At 37.5% G+C, this 16217-nt stretch overlaps 1 protein-coding gene across 6 annotated transcripts in view; it reads left to right on the top strand.

The window, feature by feature from the left end:
- The window catches only part of ANKHD1 (ankyrin repeat and KH domain containing 1), a 130736-nt gene that overhangs the window by 43476 nt on the left and 71043 nt on the right, over positions 1-16217 (top strand). For all 6 annotated transcript variants that reach the window (XM_036240491.1, XM_036240487.1, XM_036240489.1 and 3 more), the window contains exons 8-9: positions 14122-14359; positions 14598-14789. In XM_036240491.1, the coding sequence (XP_036096384.1) occupies positions 14122-14359; positions 14598-14789 (430 nt within the window). The remainder of the gene's footprint in view (positions 1-14121; positions 14360-14597; positions 14790-16217) is intronic.

Below are 16217 nucleotides of genomic sequence, written 5' to 3'. Positions count from 1 at the left end.
TTTGTTTATTTGGGTCTTCTCTTTTTGTTTCTTGGTGAGTCTGGTTATGAATTCATCAATCTTGTTTATCTTTTCAAAGAATCAGTTCTTTGTTTCATTGATCTTTTGAATTGTTTTTTAGTTTCTATGTCGTTTATTTTTGCTCTGATCTTTACTATTTCTTTTCTTCTACATGCTCTGGGTTTTTCTTTTTGTTTACTACCTAGTTCTTTAAGTTGTAGGGTCAGAATGTCAATTAGAAATTTTTCTTGTTTCTGGAGGTAGGCCTGTAGTGGTATGAACTTCCCTCTCAGAACTGCTTTCTCTGTGTCCCATAGATTTTGTGTTGTTGTATGTTCATTTTCATTGATTTCCAGAAGGTTTTAAATTTCTTTCTTGATCTTCCTGGTAACCCATTCATTGTTTAATAACATGTTATTTAGCCTCTATGTGTTTGAATGATTTTGAATGTTTTTGTTGTAATTGATTCTTAGTTTCATGCCATTGTGATCTGAGACGATGCTTGATATGATTTCAGTCTTCTTGAACTCGTAGAGACTTAATTTGTGCCCTAACATGTGGTCTGTCCTTGATATTGTCCCATGTGCACTTGAGAAGAATGTGAATTCTCTTGATTTGGGGTGTAATTCTCTGTAGATATCAATTAAATCCATTTGATCTAGTACATCGGATTAGAGTCACTGATCCGATGCTTCTACTCTGCTGATTATTCTTTCCAGTGTGTTTTTTATTTCTGCTATGTCATTCTTCATTTCTGATTGGTGGTTTTTCATTTCCAGTCAGTTGATTATCAACATTTCTATGTCTTTACTCATGCTGTTGAGCTCTTCACTCATGCTGTTAGCTTCCTCATAATTATTACTCTGAACACTACCTCTGATATCTTTCTTAATTCTGTTTTATTTATTTCTTCTGGAGAATTTTCTGGTTCTTTCATTTGGGATTTATTTCTTTGTTTTCCATTTGGCTGTCTCAGTGGATTTTGGAGCCTGCCAAATTTTCTCGGTGGGTATTGGTGTTCCACTGGTTGTGGCTCCCTCTACTGGGTTTGAATGAGTGTAGGAGGACCCATGTTAAACACCACTGTCAAGTCTTATTTTCCTGGGTAGATTTGCAGGCCAAGGAATGGTTCTGTTATCCTCTAGCTTTTGCCTGCAGGCTATTAGTGTCAGTTACTTGATGAGCCTCGATTTGTAGCCCTCAGCTGAAGGAAACATCCCTCAGGTGTCAGAAGATTTCCAGTACGTGGGACATTTGCTTGCTGTCTTAGTCTAGCTCTTAATGAGCTTCAATTTGCATGTCTCTGGACTGGCCTGGTGTTGTTGAATTCCTGAGGGAGTGCCCTTGCTCTGTGCAGGGACTCTTTGAGTAAGATGGCTACTGTCTTATGAAGGAGTGATTCAGCACAAAACTCCCAGTGTCCTCCCCTCCATCTCTCTCCTGAGCCAGGAACCCTGGACTCTCTCCACACAGTTCCAGTACAGGCCACCCTCCCTCTGCTGGAGCCCAAGGTGAGTGGCTGTAGCTGATTTGGTGCTTTTTGAACCGTTTGCTTTCTCATCAGGTACTGCTTACAGCTAAAACAGCCTTCAGCTGCTGCCCATGGGTTCCCAGCCCCCCTTCTCATGCCTCTGCAATTCCTACCAGGCTTGATTTGGTGTCCTCTTTCTGTCCCTGATTATATGGGTTCTCTCTAGCTGCTTTTCAGTAGTTTTTTCCCTATGATTTGTCTTTATTTTAGTTGTAATTCCAGTTTGGTCCTGGGAGACGGTCTGTGTAGCTTCCGTACACTCTGCTGCCATTTTTGCATTCCCTAGAGCTTTTGCGACAGGATGGATCGAGAGCAATGTAGGTTTATACTCATCAAAAGCAGCCCTGGCCAGTTTGGCTCAGCGGTTAGGGCGTCGGCCTGTGGTCCTGAGAGACCCGGGTTCGGTTCCCGCTAAGGGCACGTACTTCGGTTGCAGTTTGTCCCTGGCCCTGGTTGGTCGTGCGGGTGGCAGCCACTCGATGTGTCCCTTCACGTCGATGTTTCTCTCTCTCTCCCTTCCTCTCTCTCCCTCCCACTCTCTCTGTACAAAAAATGGAAAAATATCCTCTGGTGAGGATAAAAAAATAAATAAAAAAATAAAAAATAAATAAAATCTTTCGATCTTCCTTTCTCTCACTTAAACTTTTAAATAAGGACTCTAGAGATAGGCAGTGCCAGCCTCTGATGGAGAGCAGCTTTCACTGATGGTGCATTCTCCACTTCCCTCTCTGGTGTGTTCCCAGGATCCCTCTCTCTGCAGGCATGTCCCCAGGATCCAGTGTATTCTTTTTCAAGATTGTTTTGGCTGTTGATTGTCCTTCTAGATTCCATATATATTTTAAGATGGGTCTTTTTCTGCCAAAAAACCACCATTGGGATAGTCATTTTTGTATAGTATTGACTTCTTAACAGTATTTAGTCTTCTAATCCATGAACATGGAATGTGTTTCCATTTATTTATGCATTTTTAAAATTTCTTTCAGCAATGTTTTGTAGTTTATATTGTATAAGTAATTTACTTTCTTGGTTAATTCATAAGTATTTTATTCTTTTTGCTGTTACTGTAAATGGAATTGTTTTTATAATATCCTCTCAGATTGTTCATTGTAAGTGAATTTGAAATGCAACCAATTTTTATATGTTGACTTTGTATTCTGGTACTTTGCTGAATTTTAATTAATTGATTGGTTTTAACAATGTTTGTGCATGTAGTCTTTAGGGTTTTCTACATGTAAGAGCATGTCATCTGCACACAGATCAATCTAGTTCTGTCTTTCCAATTTGGATGCCTTTTTTTCTTTTTCTTGCCTAATTGCACTGGCTAGAAGTTGAAGTACTGTGTTTAATAGAGGCAGTAAAAATGGGCATCCTTGCTTTGTTCCTTTTCTTAGAGGAAAAGCTTTCAGTCTTTCCCCATTGAGTAGATGTTTGCTGATGTTTGTTGTGGATTTTTCATATATCGCTTCTATTGTTGAGATAGTTTCCCTGTCCTAATTTGTTGAGTGTTTTCATCATGAAGGGTTTTGAATTTTGTCAAATGCTTTTTCTATGTCAATGGAGATGATTGTGTGTGTGTGTGTGTGTTTCCCTTATTCTGTCAATGTGGTGTATTATATTGATTAATTTTTGTATGATGATTTATCCTTTAATTTCAGGAATAAATTCTGGTTGGTCATGGTATATAACCCTTTTAATATGCTGCTCAATTCAGTTTGCTAGTATTTTGCTCAGGATTTTTACATTAGTGTTTTTTAAAAGATATTGGTCTATAGTTTTCTTTTCTTGTAGCATATCTTTGTATAGCTTTGGCATCAGTGTAATGCTGCCCTCATATAATGAGTTAAGAAGTATTTTTTCCTCTTCAGTTGGTTAGGAAAGTTAGAGAAGGATTAGTATTAATTCTTCTTTAAATGTTTGGTAGAATTTACCAGTAAAGCCATCAGGTTCAGGATTTTTTTTTGCTGTTAAATTTTTTTACTATTGATTCAGACTTTTTACTGGTTATAAGTCTTATTCAGATTTTCTATTTCCTTGTGATTTGGTCTGGTAGGTTTTGCGTTTCTAAGAATTTGTCTATTTCATCTGTGTTATCCAGTTTCTTGGCATAAAGTTATTCATAGTTCTCTCATAATTTTTATTTATTTATGTAGAATTGTTAGTAATGTCTGCACTCTCATTTCTGATTGTAGTAATTTGAGTCTTCTCTCTCTTTTTTCTTCGTCTATCTAAGTAAGAATCTGTCAAATTTTTTAAAATTTAATTTAATTTTTTGTTAATCCTTATCCAAGGATATTTTTTTCATTGATTTTTCAGAGAAAGTGGAAGGGAAGGGGGAAGAGAGAGAGAGAAAAACATCTATGTGAGAGAGACACATCGATTGGCTGCCTCCTGCACACACCCTGACAGTGGCCAGGAATCAAACCTGCAATCTGGTACATGCTCTTGACTGGGAATCGAACCCACAACCCTTCATTGCACAGGCTGACACTCTAACCACTGAGCAACATCAGACTGGTGGGGGCTTGTTAAATTTGTTAATCTTTTCAAAGCACCAACTTTTGGTTTTATTGATTTTTTTTTCTGTTGTTTTTCTATTCTCTATTTCTGCTCTGACCTTTATTATTTTCTTCCTTCTGAGACTTTGAGTTCAGTCTTTTTTCAGTTTCCTTGTTTCTGTTTTATATAATTTCTTAACCTGATTCTAAATTAAACACAATTAATGCTTGAGTATACTTTTGGAAAATGACAGTAACATGTACAGTAGTTCCCCTTTTATCTGTGGTTTCACTTTCTGCAGTTTTAGTTATACACAGTTAACCATGGTCTCAAAATATTAAATGGAAAATTCCAGAAATAAACAATTTATATGCTCACAGTTACAAATGATACTTTACATAAATTTTTTATTGACAGCATGCAGTTTCAAAATAAAAATATTTCAATGGATATTTCCTAGCAAATATTAAGTGTTTATTGATAAAATAATGCTAGATTCCAAAAAATGTTTCCAAGATATTTAGTTATAGATTAATCTAGGAACCATTTTTCTTTTACTTCATCTTTAATTGCAGATTCTCTGCACATATGTGGATCTACAAAGAGTAAATAGAGCCCTGGCCGGGTTCTCAGTGGTTAGAGCGTTGGCCCGCGGACCAGAGAGTCCGGGTTCGGTTCCCGCTAAGGGCACGTACCTCGGTTGTGGTTTGTCCCTGGCCCCGGTTGGGGTTGTATGGGTGGCAGCCACTTGATGTGTCTCTCTCACATCAATGTTTCTCTCTCTCTTCCTCCCTCTCTCCCTCCTGCTCTATCTAAAGAAAAATGCAAAAAAAATGTCCTCAGGTGAGGATAAAAAAAAAAAGAGTAAATCAAATATAAAGAAATTCAGAGCAATCTGAGTTTAAGACAAGTTTAATGACAAGAAAATTACCTGGAATTACAAATGTTTTTTGAGATGTAATTAAGTAGTCATTTCATAATCTGTGTTAATTTTTGTTTTGTTGTCTTCTATGTATAACAAATCATTCAAAATATAGTGGCTTAAGCCCTGGCTGGTTGGCTCAGCAGTTAGAGCATAGGCCCACAGACCTAAGGATTTCAGGTTTAATCCCTGGACTAGGGCACATTACCTAGGATGCAGGTTTGATCCCTGGCCCTGGTTGGGGTCATGTGGGAGGCAACCAATTGATGTGTGTCTCACATCAATGTTTTTCTTCCTCCTTCCCTTCCTTGCACTCTATCTAAAAGAGCAATGGAAAAAATACCTTCAGGCGAGGATTAAAGAAAAAACACAGTATGCCCTGGCCAGTTTCTCAGTGGTTAGAGCATCGGCCTGCGGTCCAGAGAGACCTGGGTTCGGTTCCTGCTAAGGACACGTACCTCGGTTGCAGTTTGTCCCTGGCCCTGGTTGGTCGTGCGGGTGGCAGCTACTTGATATGTCCCTTTCACGTCGATGTTTCTCTCTCTCTCTCTCTCTCTCTCTCTCTCTCCCTCCCTCCCTCCCACTCTATCTGAGCAAAAAAATGGAAAAATGTCCTTGAGTGAGGGGGGAAAAAAAACCAGTATAAAGCCATTTATTGTTTTTTATTATTTTATGGGTTGATTGGTTGGTTATTCTGTTGTTCTCTTTCAGTGGGGGAGTTTTTCATGCAGGTGCTCTCAGATAGTGGCTGGGTGAAATTTCCAATATAGTTTAACTCACATGTCTGGCACATTGGTGGTGATAGTTGGAAGTCCTAGACCTCTCTCTTGCCATGGGTGTTCTCTCCGTGGGCTTCTTTAATAGTAGCTGGATCCTAAGGATTAGCATTTCAAAAGAGAGGCTAAAAACTGGCACAGAATTATTTCTACCATACTTTATAGATTAAGCAGTCATAGGGTAATCCAGATGCATGGGGTTGGGGTGAGGGAAATAAGATTTTTTTCTCTTAATGAGAGAGTATGTATGCCAAAGAATTTGCAAACATCTTTGCACAACTCCTTAAGAATTTTATTTTTCTTAATATAAAAAAATTTAAATTTTATTTCTGAGCAAGGGAGCTTTGTATTCTTGTTCTAACAAGGATATATTAGTAATTCAAGGTAACTAGTAGAGTACACAATAGGGAAAAGTCTGAGCTGAGTTAACAATCTGTACAAACAAAATAGTAATTGGAAGACTTCATACATTTGATTTCATTACTTTCTAAATAACTCTTGGCAGAGTAAATCAGGAATTTGTTTCAAAAACTTATTTTCTCGGTTGTGGCCGGTTTGGCTCAGCGGTTAGAGCGTCGGCCCACAGTACCAGAGAGTCCTGGGTTCCCTTTCCACTAAGGGCACGTACCTCAGTTGCAGTTTGCCCCGGCCCGGTTGGGGTCATGTGGGTGGCAACCACTCAGTGTGTCTCTCTCCCTCTTCTTCCCTCTCTCTTCCCCAAAAACCTTATTTTCTCAAACTCCTAGAAATGATGGAAAAATATAATAACCTTAAAATTGGGTGTAACAGCAGATGGCCCGAAATTTTATATATGTATACACCCATGTAACAAACAACCAGATCAAGCTTGAGATAGCACTGCAGAAGCCTTACCTGTGTCCCCTTCCAGTCAGCACCTTTCTTTAAGGGTAACCACAATTCTAACTTTTGTCACCATAAATTAGTTTTCTTGTTTTTGAACTTCATGTAAGTAGGATAATACAACAATAAATATTCTTTTGTGTCTTTTGTGTAAAAATTATGGATATGATGTTTTATTTTGTAGTAGTTTGCTCTTCTTCATTTTTTTGCAGCATTGGATTGTATAAATATACCACAATATTAGTTCCCCTTATGTTTTGGGGTATATATTTTCAGACCCCCCCCCCACAGTGAATGCCTGAAACTGTGGGTAGTACCAAACCCTATATAGTACCTATTATTTTTTCTATACATACATACCTGTGATAAAAGTTTATTTTATAAAGTACAGTAAGAGATTGACAACAAGAACTAATAATAATAAAATAGAACAATTATAGTAATAATAAAAGTTATGTGATGTGTCTCTCTCAAATATACTATACTCACCCTTCTTGTGATGTGAGTTGACACAATGCCTGTGTGATGAGATCAAGTGAAATACTCAGAATGACTTGCAACTTAAAACTTATGAATTGTTTATTTCTGGAATTTTCCATTGACTATTTGACTGAGGGGTAACCGAAACTATGGAAACCAAAACTACAATTAAAGGAACTGCTATATTTATTTATCCAGTTTGCTATGGTGCACATTTGTGTTGTTTATTGACTTCAGCTGATACCAGTAAAGCTGCTATGGACATTCTTTCAGGTGTATTTTAGTGGACGTAAACAGTCATTTCTCTTGAGTATATATCTAGAAATAAGATTGTTGGGTGGGAATATTTTTGTTTACTAATTCAATTTTGTTTATACTTCTATACAGACTTTCTATTTTTATCTTGAGTTAGTTTTGGTAGTTTATATCTTTCTAGGAATCTCTCCATTCATCTAGGTTATCTAGTGTGTTGGCATATAATTATCCATAGTGTTCTCTCATAATTTTTAAAAAAAATTTATGATCAGTATTAACGTTGCCCCTTCCTTCAATCTTAATTTTAGTAATTTGAGTCTCCTGTCTTTTCTTTTATGTTGTTGTTGTTAATCCTCACCCAATTTTCCATTGATTTTTTGTTTTTGTTTTTTATCCTCACCCGAGGATATTTTTCCATTTTTTGTACAGATAGAGTGGGAGGGAGAGAGAGAGAGAAACATCCATGTGAAGGGACACATCGAGTGGCTGCCACCCGCACGACCAACCAGGGCCGGGGACAAACTGCAACCGAAGTACATGCCCTTAGCGGGAACCGAACCCGGGTCTCTCCGGACCGCAGGCCGACGCTCTAACCGCTGAGCCAAACTGGCCAGGGCTCCATTGATTTTTTTAGAGAGAGTGGAAGGGGTGGGGAGACATCAAAGAGACATGTCGATTGGTTGCCTCCCAAATGACCCTGACTGGGACTGGGGATTGAACCTGCAACCCAGGCATGTGCCCTTGCCCGGAATCAAACCCGAGACCCTTCGTTTTGTAGGCCAACTCTCTAACAACTGAGGAAAACTGGCCGGGGCGAGTCTTGTCTTTTTTTCTTGGTATGTCTAGCTATAGGTTTATCATTTTTTGTTGCTATTTTCAAAGAATCAACTTTTGGTTTTTCAAAGTTTTCTATTCTCTATTTCATTTAAGTATATTCAGTTCTTTATTATTTTCTTTCTTCTGCTTGCTTTGGGCTTATTTTGTTTTGCTCTTCTCTTTCTAGGCTCTTGAGATGTGAGCTTAGATTATTGATTTGAGACATTTCTTCTTTTCGATTTCTATTTAGTGCTATAAATTTCCCTCTCAGCACTGCTGTTCTACAAATTTGATATGTTGTATTTCATTTTCATTCAGTTCATTGTTAATTGTTTTTTGAGTTTATTAAGTGAAAGAGTTTAATAGTGAAGCAGTGAGACAGCAGACACAGAAAATGGGCTACTCTACAGACAGAGCAAATCAAGTTATTGTTTTTTTTATTCCTCATCTAAGGATGCTCTTCTGTTTATCATAAGATAGAGTGGGAGGGAGGGAGGGAGGGGGAGAGAGAGAGAGAGAGAAAGAGAGAAACATCAGTGTGATAGAGCCACATCGACTGGTTGCCTCCTGTAGGACCCAACCAGGGCTGGGTACGAACCGCAACTGAGGTACATGCCCTTGGCCGGAATTGAACCCATGACTCATTGGTCCGTGGGCTGACACTCTAACCGCTGAGCCAAACTGGCCAGAGCTCAGTGTATTTTTAAAATTTTACTTGAGACTTCCTATTTTATTCATGGATTATTTTGATGTGTATTGTTTAGTTTCCAAATGTTTAAATGTTTGAACATTTTCCTGGTATTCTTCTGTTAATGATTTCTAGTTTGATTCCATTGTGATCAAAGAACACACTCTGTATGATTTCAGTGCTTAAAAATATCTGAGATTTAATTTTTAGTTAGAATGTGCACTTGTATTCCATGGACATTTTAAAATAATGTATATTTTGCTGTTGATGAGTGGAATGTTCTATAAATGTCAATTATATCTTGTTGATGGTAGAGTTCTACATCCTTTTTGATTTTCTGCTTAGTTGTTCTAACAATTGTTGCAAGAAGGGTGTTGAAATCTCCAACTATACTTGTGGGTTTGTATTTCTTTTAGTTGCTTTACTTTATTTTTCCATTGAATTTTTTTTTTTTTTTTTTAGAGAGAGTGGAAGGGAAGGGGGACTGGGGATGGGGGAGAAAGAGAGAGAAACATCGACGTGAGAGAGACACATTGATTGGTTGCCTCCTGCGTGCCCTGCACTGGGGACCAGGCCCATAACTGGGGCATGTGTCCTGACCAGGAATAGAACCAGTGACCTTTTTTTTTTTAATCCTCACCCGAGGACATTTTTCCATTTTTTGTTCAGATAGAGTAAGAGGGAGAGAGAGAGAGAGAACCATCGACATGAAAGGGACACATCGAATAGTTGCCACCCGCATGATCCAACCAGAGTCAGGGACAAACCACAACTGAGGTACATGGCCTTATCGGGAACCGAACCCGGGTCTCTCTAGACCACAGGCCAACGCTCTGACCACTGAGCCAAACCAGCCAGGGCGTACCAGCGACCTTTTGATGCATTGGTCGACACTCAATCACTGAGCCACACCAGCTGGACGTTGCTTTACTATTATATGAAACTTTTTTATATTTTGGAACTGTTGTTTGGTGCATAAATAGTTTTAGAATTGCTGTCTTCTTTATGGATTTACCCTTTTATTATTTTATAAAGTCTGTCTCTTTCTCTGGTTATTTTCTTTGTTCTGAGTTCTGCTTTATCTGATATTAATAGTAGCTACTCCTGCTTCCCTTTAATATTTGCCCAATATATTTTTTTTCAAACTTTGATATATTTAATATGCTTATATAACGATACTGAAGTGAATTTCTTAATTGGTTTGTTTAGACTATTTACATTTAAATACAAATATTGATATGGTGTTTTTATATTCTGGTTCTATGTTGAAATTTATTTTTTTATCCATTTCTCCATTTTTCCATCTGTTTTATGTAATTTATCATTAATGGTTATTTTGAAGTCCTTTTCTGCTAACTCCTATCTTTGATTCAGTTCTGAGTCTACTTTAATTGGTTATTTTATATCTTGATAATTAGTCACTTTTTCCTGATTTTTAATATGTCTAGTAAACCAAAGGCTGTGAATGATACCTTTTATGTTCTGTATTATCCTGTCCTCTTTTTAAGAATGTAATAAGTTTTATTCATGTAGGCAGTTAAATTACCAATGGATTACTCTGATTTTATTGAGACTTAATTCTAGCTTTATTCTTACTCCTATGTCCTTATTCTTTGATCCTAGAGTAAGGGATTCTAGATCCTACTTCTTTGGTGTGGCCTTCCATCATCTCAGCTGTTAGCTTGGGATATTCACCAAGGTCTTTTCTTTTTTAATCTTCACCCAAGGACATGTTTTTTTAATTGATTTGAGAAAGAAAAAGAGACAGAGACAGAAACATTGATATGAGAGAGAAACATAGATCCATTGCCCTCTGTATACACGCCTTGACTGGGGATCAGACCTGCAACCTTTTGGTTTATGAGTCACAACACTCCAACCAACTGAGCCACTTAGCCAGGGCTCACCAAGGTCTTTTCATTGTGACTGAGTCTGAACTCCCAAAGTCCCCCACCTTTCAGGAGCCATTCTTTGCTAGGTATCTAAGAGTCTCATCCTTGATGTGTTCAATTCAGGAGTTGCCCAAGCATCTGAAGATGATTTTATATAGATTTTTGGGATTCCTCTGTGTCTTCTTTCTCTCAGGTATCCTGCCTACACATCCCAAGTCCTAAGTATTTTGGCTGCCTTGTGTTCTGATTGTGTTTGCTTTGCTCAAAGAGATGTTTTCACTCTTTGTTTAGGTTCTATTTCCTTTGGCCATGGTTTGAAAATTGAAAAAAACAAAACAAAACAAAAAAAACCAGAGTGAATTTAGGCTTCATCTCATTGCCCTCTTCTTTCAGTAATCATAACCCTAGCCCTTAGCTTGGTTGCTGCCCAATGCCTTTCATTGCTTTATCCATTTATTTCAATTTTTATAGTTAAGTCTAATACCAGCTATTGTTCTGTGGCTAGGACTTTTAAAGTCTTAGAATTTTTTGCCCTGGCTGGTTTGGCTCAGTGGTTGGAGCATTGGCCTGCGGACCAGAGAGTCCCAGGTTCGGTTCCCGCTAGGGGCACATACCAAAAAAAACAAAACAAAAACAAAAAAAAAACAAAAAAATAAAGTCTTAGAATTTTTTTAAAAATTAATAATTATATTAGAGCCTTGGCTAGTTTGACTCAGCAGTTAGAGTATCAGCCTGTGGACCAAAGGGTCTCAGGTTCAATTCCTGGTCATGGGCATGTACCTGGGTTGTAGGTTCAATTCCCAGCCAGTCATGTGGGAGGCAACCAATTGGTGTGTCTCTCTCATGTGGATATTTCTCTCTCTCTCTCTCTCCTCCTTTCTCTCTCCCTTCATCCCTCCCTCTCTTCCACTCTATCTAAAAATCAATGGGAAAATATCCTTGGGTGAGGACTAACAAAACAAAAAAATATTAGACCTTTAAACGTGAATTTTTTATTGATTTTCTTTTGGCAAAATTAATATTGTTCTTTAATATCAAAAAGTGCTTAGCACATTTTCTCTCTTAATGTGTGTACTCAAGATACGTTAGCAGAATCCATAAAGAATCTTTTTTTTTTTTTTATCTTCATCTGAGGACATTATTGCATTTTATCTTCAGATAGAGTGGAAGGGAGAGCGGGAGGGAGAGAGGGAAGAAGAGAGAGAGAAAAATTGATGTGAGAGAGAGCCATCAAATGGCTGCCACCCACACAATACCATCTGGGGCGGGGGGACAAACTGCAACCGAGGCAAGGTATGTGCCCCTAGTGGGAACTGAACCCAGGACTCTCTGGTCCCTGGGCCAGCACTCCAACTGCTGAGCCAAACCGGCCAGGGCCATAAAGAATCTTAAAGAATTCAAGGAAAACAATTTATCAGGAGCCTTCAGGAACTAGGTAAAACCAAGTAGTTCTCTGATCTGTGAATACTTAGAAATTCTTATTTTCTTTAAAAAACAAAATATGTTTTTGATATTTTAGAGAGAGGGGAAGGAAAGAGAGATAGAAACATCAATGTGAGCTAGAAACATCTATTGACTGCCTCCTCCATGCCGCCTACTGGGGATCGAGCCCCAAATTGGGGCATATGCCCTGACCAGGAATTGAACTGGGACCTCTCAGTCTATGGGACAGTGCTCAATCTACTGAGCCACACTGGCCAGACAATAAATTCTTCTTTTTTTTTTCAATTAGAAATATATTTCAAATATTATGTAACTCAATACAAGTAATTTGGTTAAAATATTTTTTATTTTACATATATTTGAAGAATTAGTGAAACTAAAATTTTAATGTGAAATTGTATCTTTTTAGCATCATGTCAAAAAGAAATAAAGCTAGGCTAGTCATTTAGTTAAGTATAACAAAACTCTTGATGGATGCTGAAATCTGACATTTAATTAAGGCTTTTTTTTTTTTTAAATCCTTACCTGAGGATATTTTTCCATTTATCTTCAGATAGAGTGTGAGGGAGATAGAGAAAAACATCGATGTGAGAGACACAGATCAACTGGTTGCCTCCTGTACGACCCTGACCAGGACCGGGAACCGAACTGAAACTGAAATACTTGCCCTTGACTGGAATTGAACCTGTGACTCTTTGGTCTGCAGGCCGACCAACGCTGTAACTGCTGAGCCAAACTGGCCAGGTCTAATTAAGGTTTCTTTAATTAATTCTTTAATGAAAGAATTGCCCAACCTTATAAAACCCTGTTTTTATACTCAGTCTTTATCTTTTATTAGCAGTATATTGGTCATTTTTAAAGTATTGAACAACACAGTATTTGACTTTATTTTTATTTTTTTGTTAATCCTCACCCAAGGATATTTTTCCATTGATTTTTAGATAGATTGGAAGGAAGGGAGGAAAGGAGAGAGAGAGAGAAACATCTATGTGACTGACACATTGATTGGTTGCCTCCCACATAACCCCATCCGGCACTGGGGATTGAACCTGTGACCCTTTTAATTAAAGAATTTTAAGCTAACAAAGATTATTAATGGTAATAGAGGTAGAGAATGAATACCTTCTACAAGAATAGTTAGTCCAGCCTGTGGGCTCAGTGATTAAGTGTCAACCCATGCACCCAGAGGTCACCAGTTTGATTCCTGGTCAGAGCACATGCACAGGTTGTAGGCCCAATCCCCAGTGTGGGGCATGCAGGAGGGGGCCAGTTGATGTTCTCTCTCATGGATGTTTCTATCTCTCTCTCCCTCACTTCCTCTCTCTCTAAAATCAATAAGGGGGGGAGGGATAATAATTAGTTAATGGCCTTACTAAGATACTTATTTTTACATCTATGTAAAATTCTTTGCCTCATTGCAACAAGCTAGTGATGAGGAAAAATATAGGGTAGTATCAGTCCATAGAGGTTTACCTTGGTGACATAATCCCAAGTGGTAATGACCTCACAGAATTTGTTGTTATTTTTTGCCAAGTCTTTGTTAAATAGATCTAATACAGTTTTTATACTTAATCATGACTCCAGAGTTTGAGGGTATAATTATATTTGACCTGGCAGTAGTAGTATAAACATTATTTTGAGGTACTGTTGACTATGGATTTAACAGTTTTGTTTTTTTTTTAACTTCAAAGAAGATAGAAATTCAAAATTATTTGGAATTATAACTGTGTCAAAAGTATGAATGTTTTGAAAAATTTTGGGTTTGCTCAAAAGTAAGGTAAAATAATTTTAATGGATTTTTGATAAGACAGATCTTAAATTGCTCGGGTGGGTATGATAATGTATATGCATCTAAGCTGCATCTTTTTTTCTGTTTTTCTTCAGTCTCTTGTTTCTCTTTTGGCACTTTAACAATCTCCAAATAATTTTCTTCCTCTTGCTTTACTTCTTGAAATCTACAGGATGGACATGTAGAGGTAGCACGTTTGCTTTTGGATAGTGGTGCTCAAGTGAACATGCCTGCAGATTCATTCGAGTCTCCGTTAACACTAGCTGCCTGTGGAGGACATGTTGAATTGGCAGCTCTACTTATTGAAAGGGGAGCAAATCTTGAAGAAGTTAATGATGAAGGATACACTCCCTTGATGGAAGCTGCTCGGGAAGGACATGAGGAGATGGTGGCACTACTTTTAGCACAAGGTAAAGTAGTTAAATTTCAATAAAAAAATAAATTTCTTTTGGATAATTTGTGTCAGTATCAGTGAAGTTTATTACAACTAAAATGTTTTTTTACATCCATGGTAAAGTAAGTTGTCAACACCCTGGAAGAAACCCTAGAAGCAAAGAAGATAGTGATGATTGTTATAATTCAAGACGATTAATATCTATGTCACCAGTCTTTTGTAACTAGTTTTATCTATTTTTATGCTGTCCCTAGGAGCGAATATAAATGCCCAGACAGAAGAAACCCAAGAAACTGCTCTGACCTTGGCTTGTTGTGGAGGATTTTCTGAAGTTGCAGACTTCTTGATTAAGGCAGGGGCTGATATAGAACTTGGCTGCTCCACACCTCTGATGGAGGCTTCTCAGGAAGGACATCTGGAGTTGGTTAAATATTTACTGGCTGCTGGTATGTGACTTTAAAAATTCCTTTTAGAAAAAGACTTTTATATTGCTTTTATAATTTGAACAATAAGCCTTAACTTTTTCATATCTACAAAAATTGAAGGACGGCTGTGCCACAATTTAACTGCTCTTCTTAGGTTTCTAAATCTCCAAAAATGTAATTTTAAAAAAGGTTTCTTATTGTTATTAGTGTTTGTTTAGTGACCATTGGCTTCTTATTGACCTCTCTCTCCATTGAATGGTTTGTGGCTTCTGGAAGGGAGACAGACTAATTTCTAGTCTCTCTGCTAATAAGAGGAGTTTGGGGATGACATTATAGAGATTATAATTTGACACCTTTAAATCTGTTCATTTCTTGATATTTGTGAGTCTACACACACAAGAACAAGTGGGGGTTTTATTTTTTTTGCAAAAGTACTTACTATTAAAATAATCTGTAATTTATACATTTTTAAGTAGTAGTAATAGAGCAAAGTAAGAATGTACCAAATGAGCCCTGGCCGGTTTGGCTCAGCGGTTAGAGCGTTGGCCTGCGGTCCTGAGAGACCCGGGTTCGGTTCCCGCTAAGGGCACGTACCTCGGTTGCAGTTTGTCCCCGGCCCTGGTCGGTTGTGTGGGTGGCAGCCACTCGATGTGTCCCTTTCACATCGATGTTTCTCTCTCTCTCTCTGTTCCTCTCTCTCCCTCCCACTCTACCTGAAAAAAAAAAAAATGGAAAAATGTCCTCGGGTGAGGATAAAAAAAAAAAAAAAAAAGAATGTACCAAATGAATTGATTCAGGTAGATGTAAACCTTTATATATATATACTTTAGAAATAATTTAAAAATTTTCTTATCCACATCTGATGTATTGTTTAAAACTGTGTAAAGGAAAATAAAATATTTAGCACAACTTTATTCATCCATATGGGGCTTTCACTATTAACATTAATTTGGATATAGCCCAGCCTCAATTTTTCTTTTGAAGTATTATTGAAATAATTTATTAATCCAAATGGTTAGTAGTTCAGATGATTGTATAGATTTTTAATTCATGCACAGACTGACTATACAAGCTGACTTCCTCACTGACTCAAATACTATTAATCACTCTAATTAGTATATGCATTACTCAGTCATTGTTCCTTCATCATTTTTAGTAACTGTCTGTGTTTCATTCAGGAGTCTTTCTCGTGTCAGTTATACCACAATTAAAAAGTCTCTGGGAGTGGTTACCTTTCTGCATTTCTCACACTCCTGTTTACTCTTCTTTTAAGTAAATCCATGCTGTAGTTAAGAGGCTTTTAAAGAAAGGAATAAATGTTTACTAAGAAATTATTGAATGTCAGACATTCTGCTAATTCTCTCTATTAATTACCACTGGACCCTGTATAGTTAAGAAACTATTAATCACATTATTTTATATATATAGAAACTGATACACAATCATGGT

This window comes from Molossus molossus, unplaced genomic scaffold (assembly GCF_014108415.1).
Source record: "Molossus molossus isolate mMolMol1 unplaced genomic scaffold, mMolMol1.p scaffold_m16_p_4, whole genome shotgun sequence".
NCBI lineage: Eukaryota > Metazoa > Chordata > Mammalia > Chiroptera > Molossidae > Molossus > Molossus molossus.
Note: the sequence above shows the minus strand (reverse complement) of the source record. Positions and strands in the feature narration are given on the sequence as shown.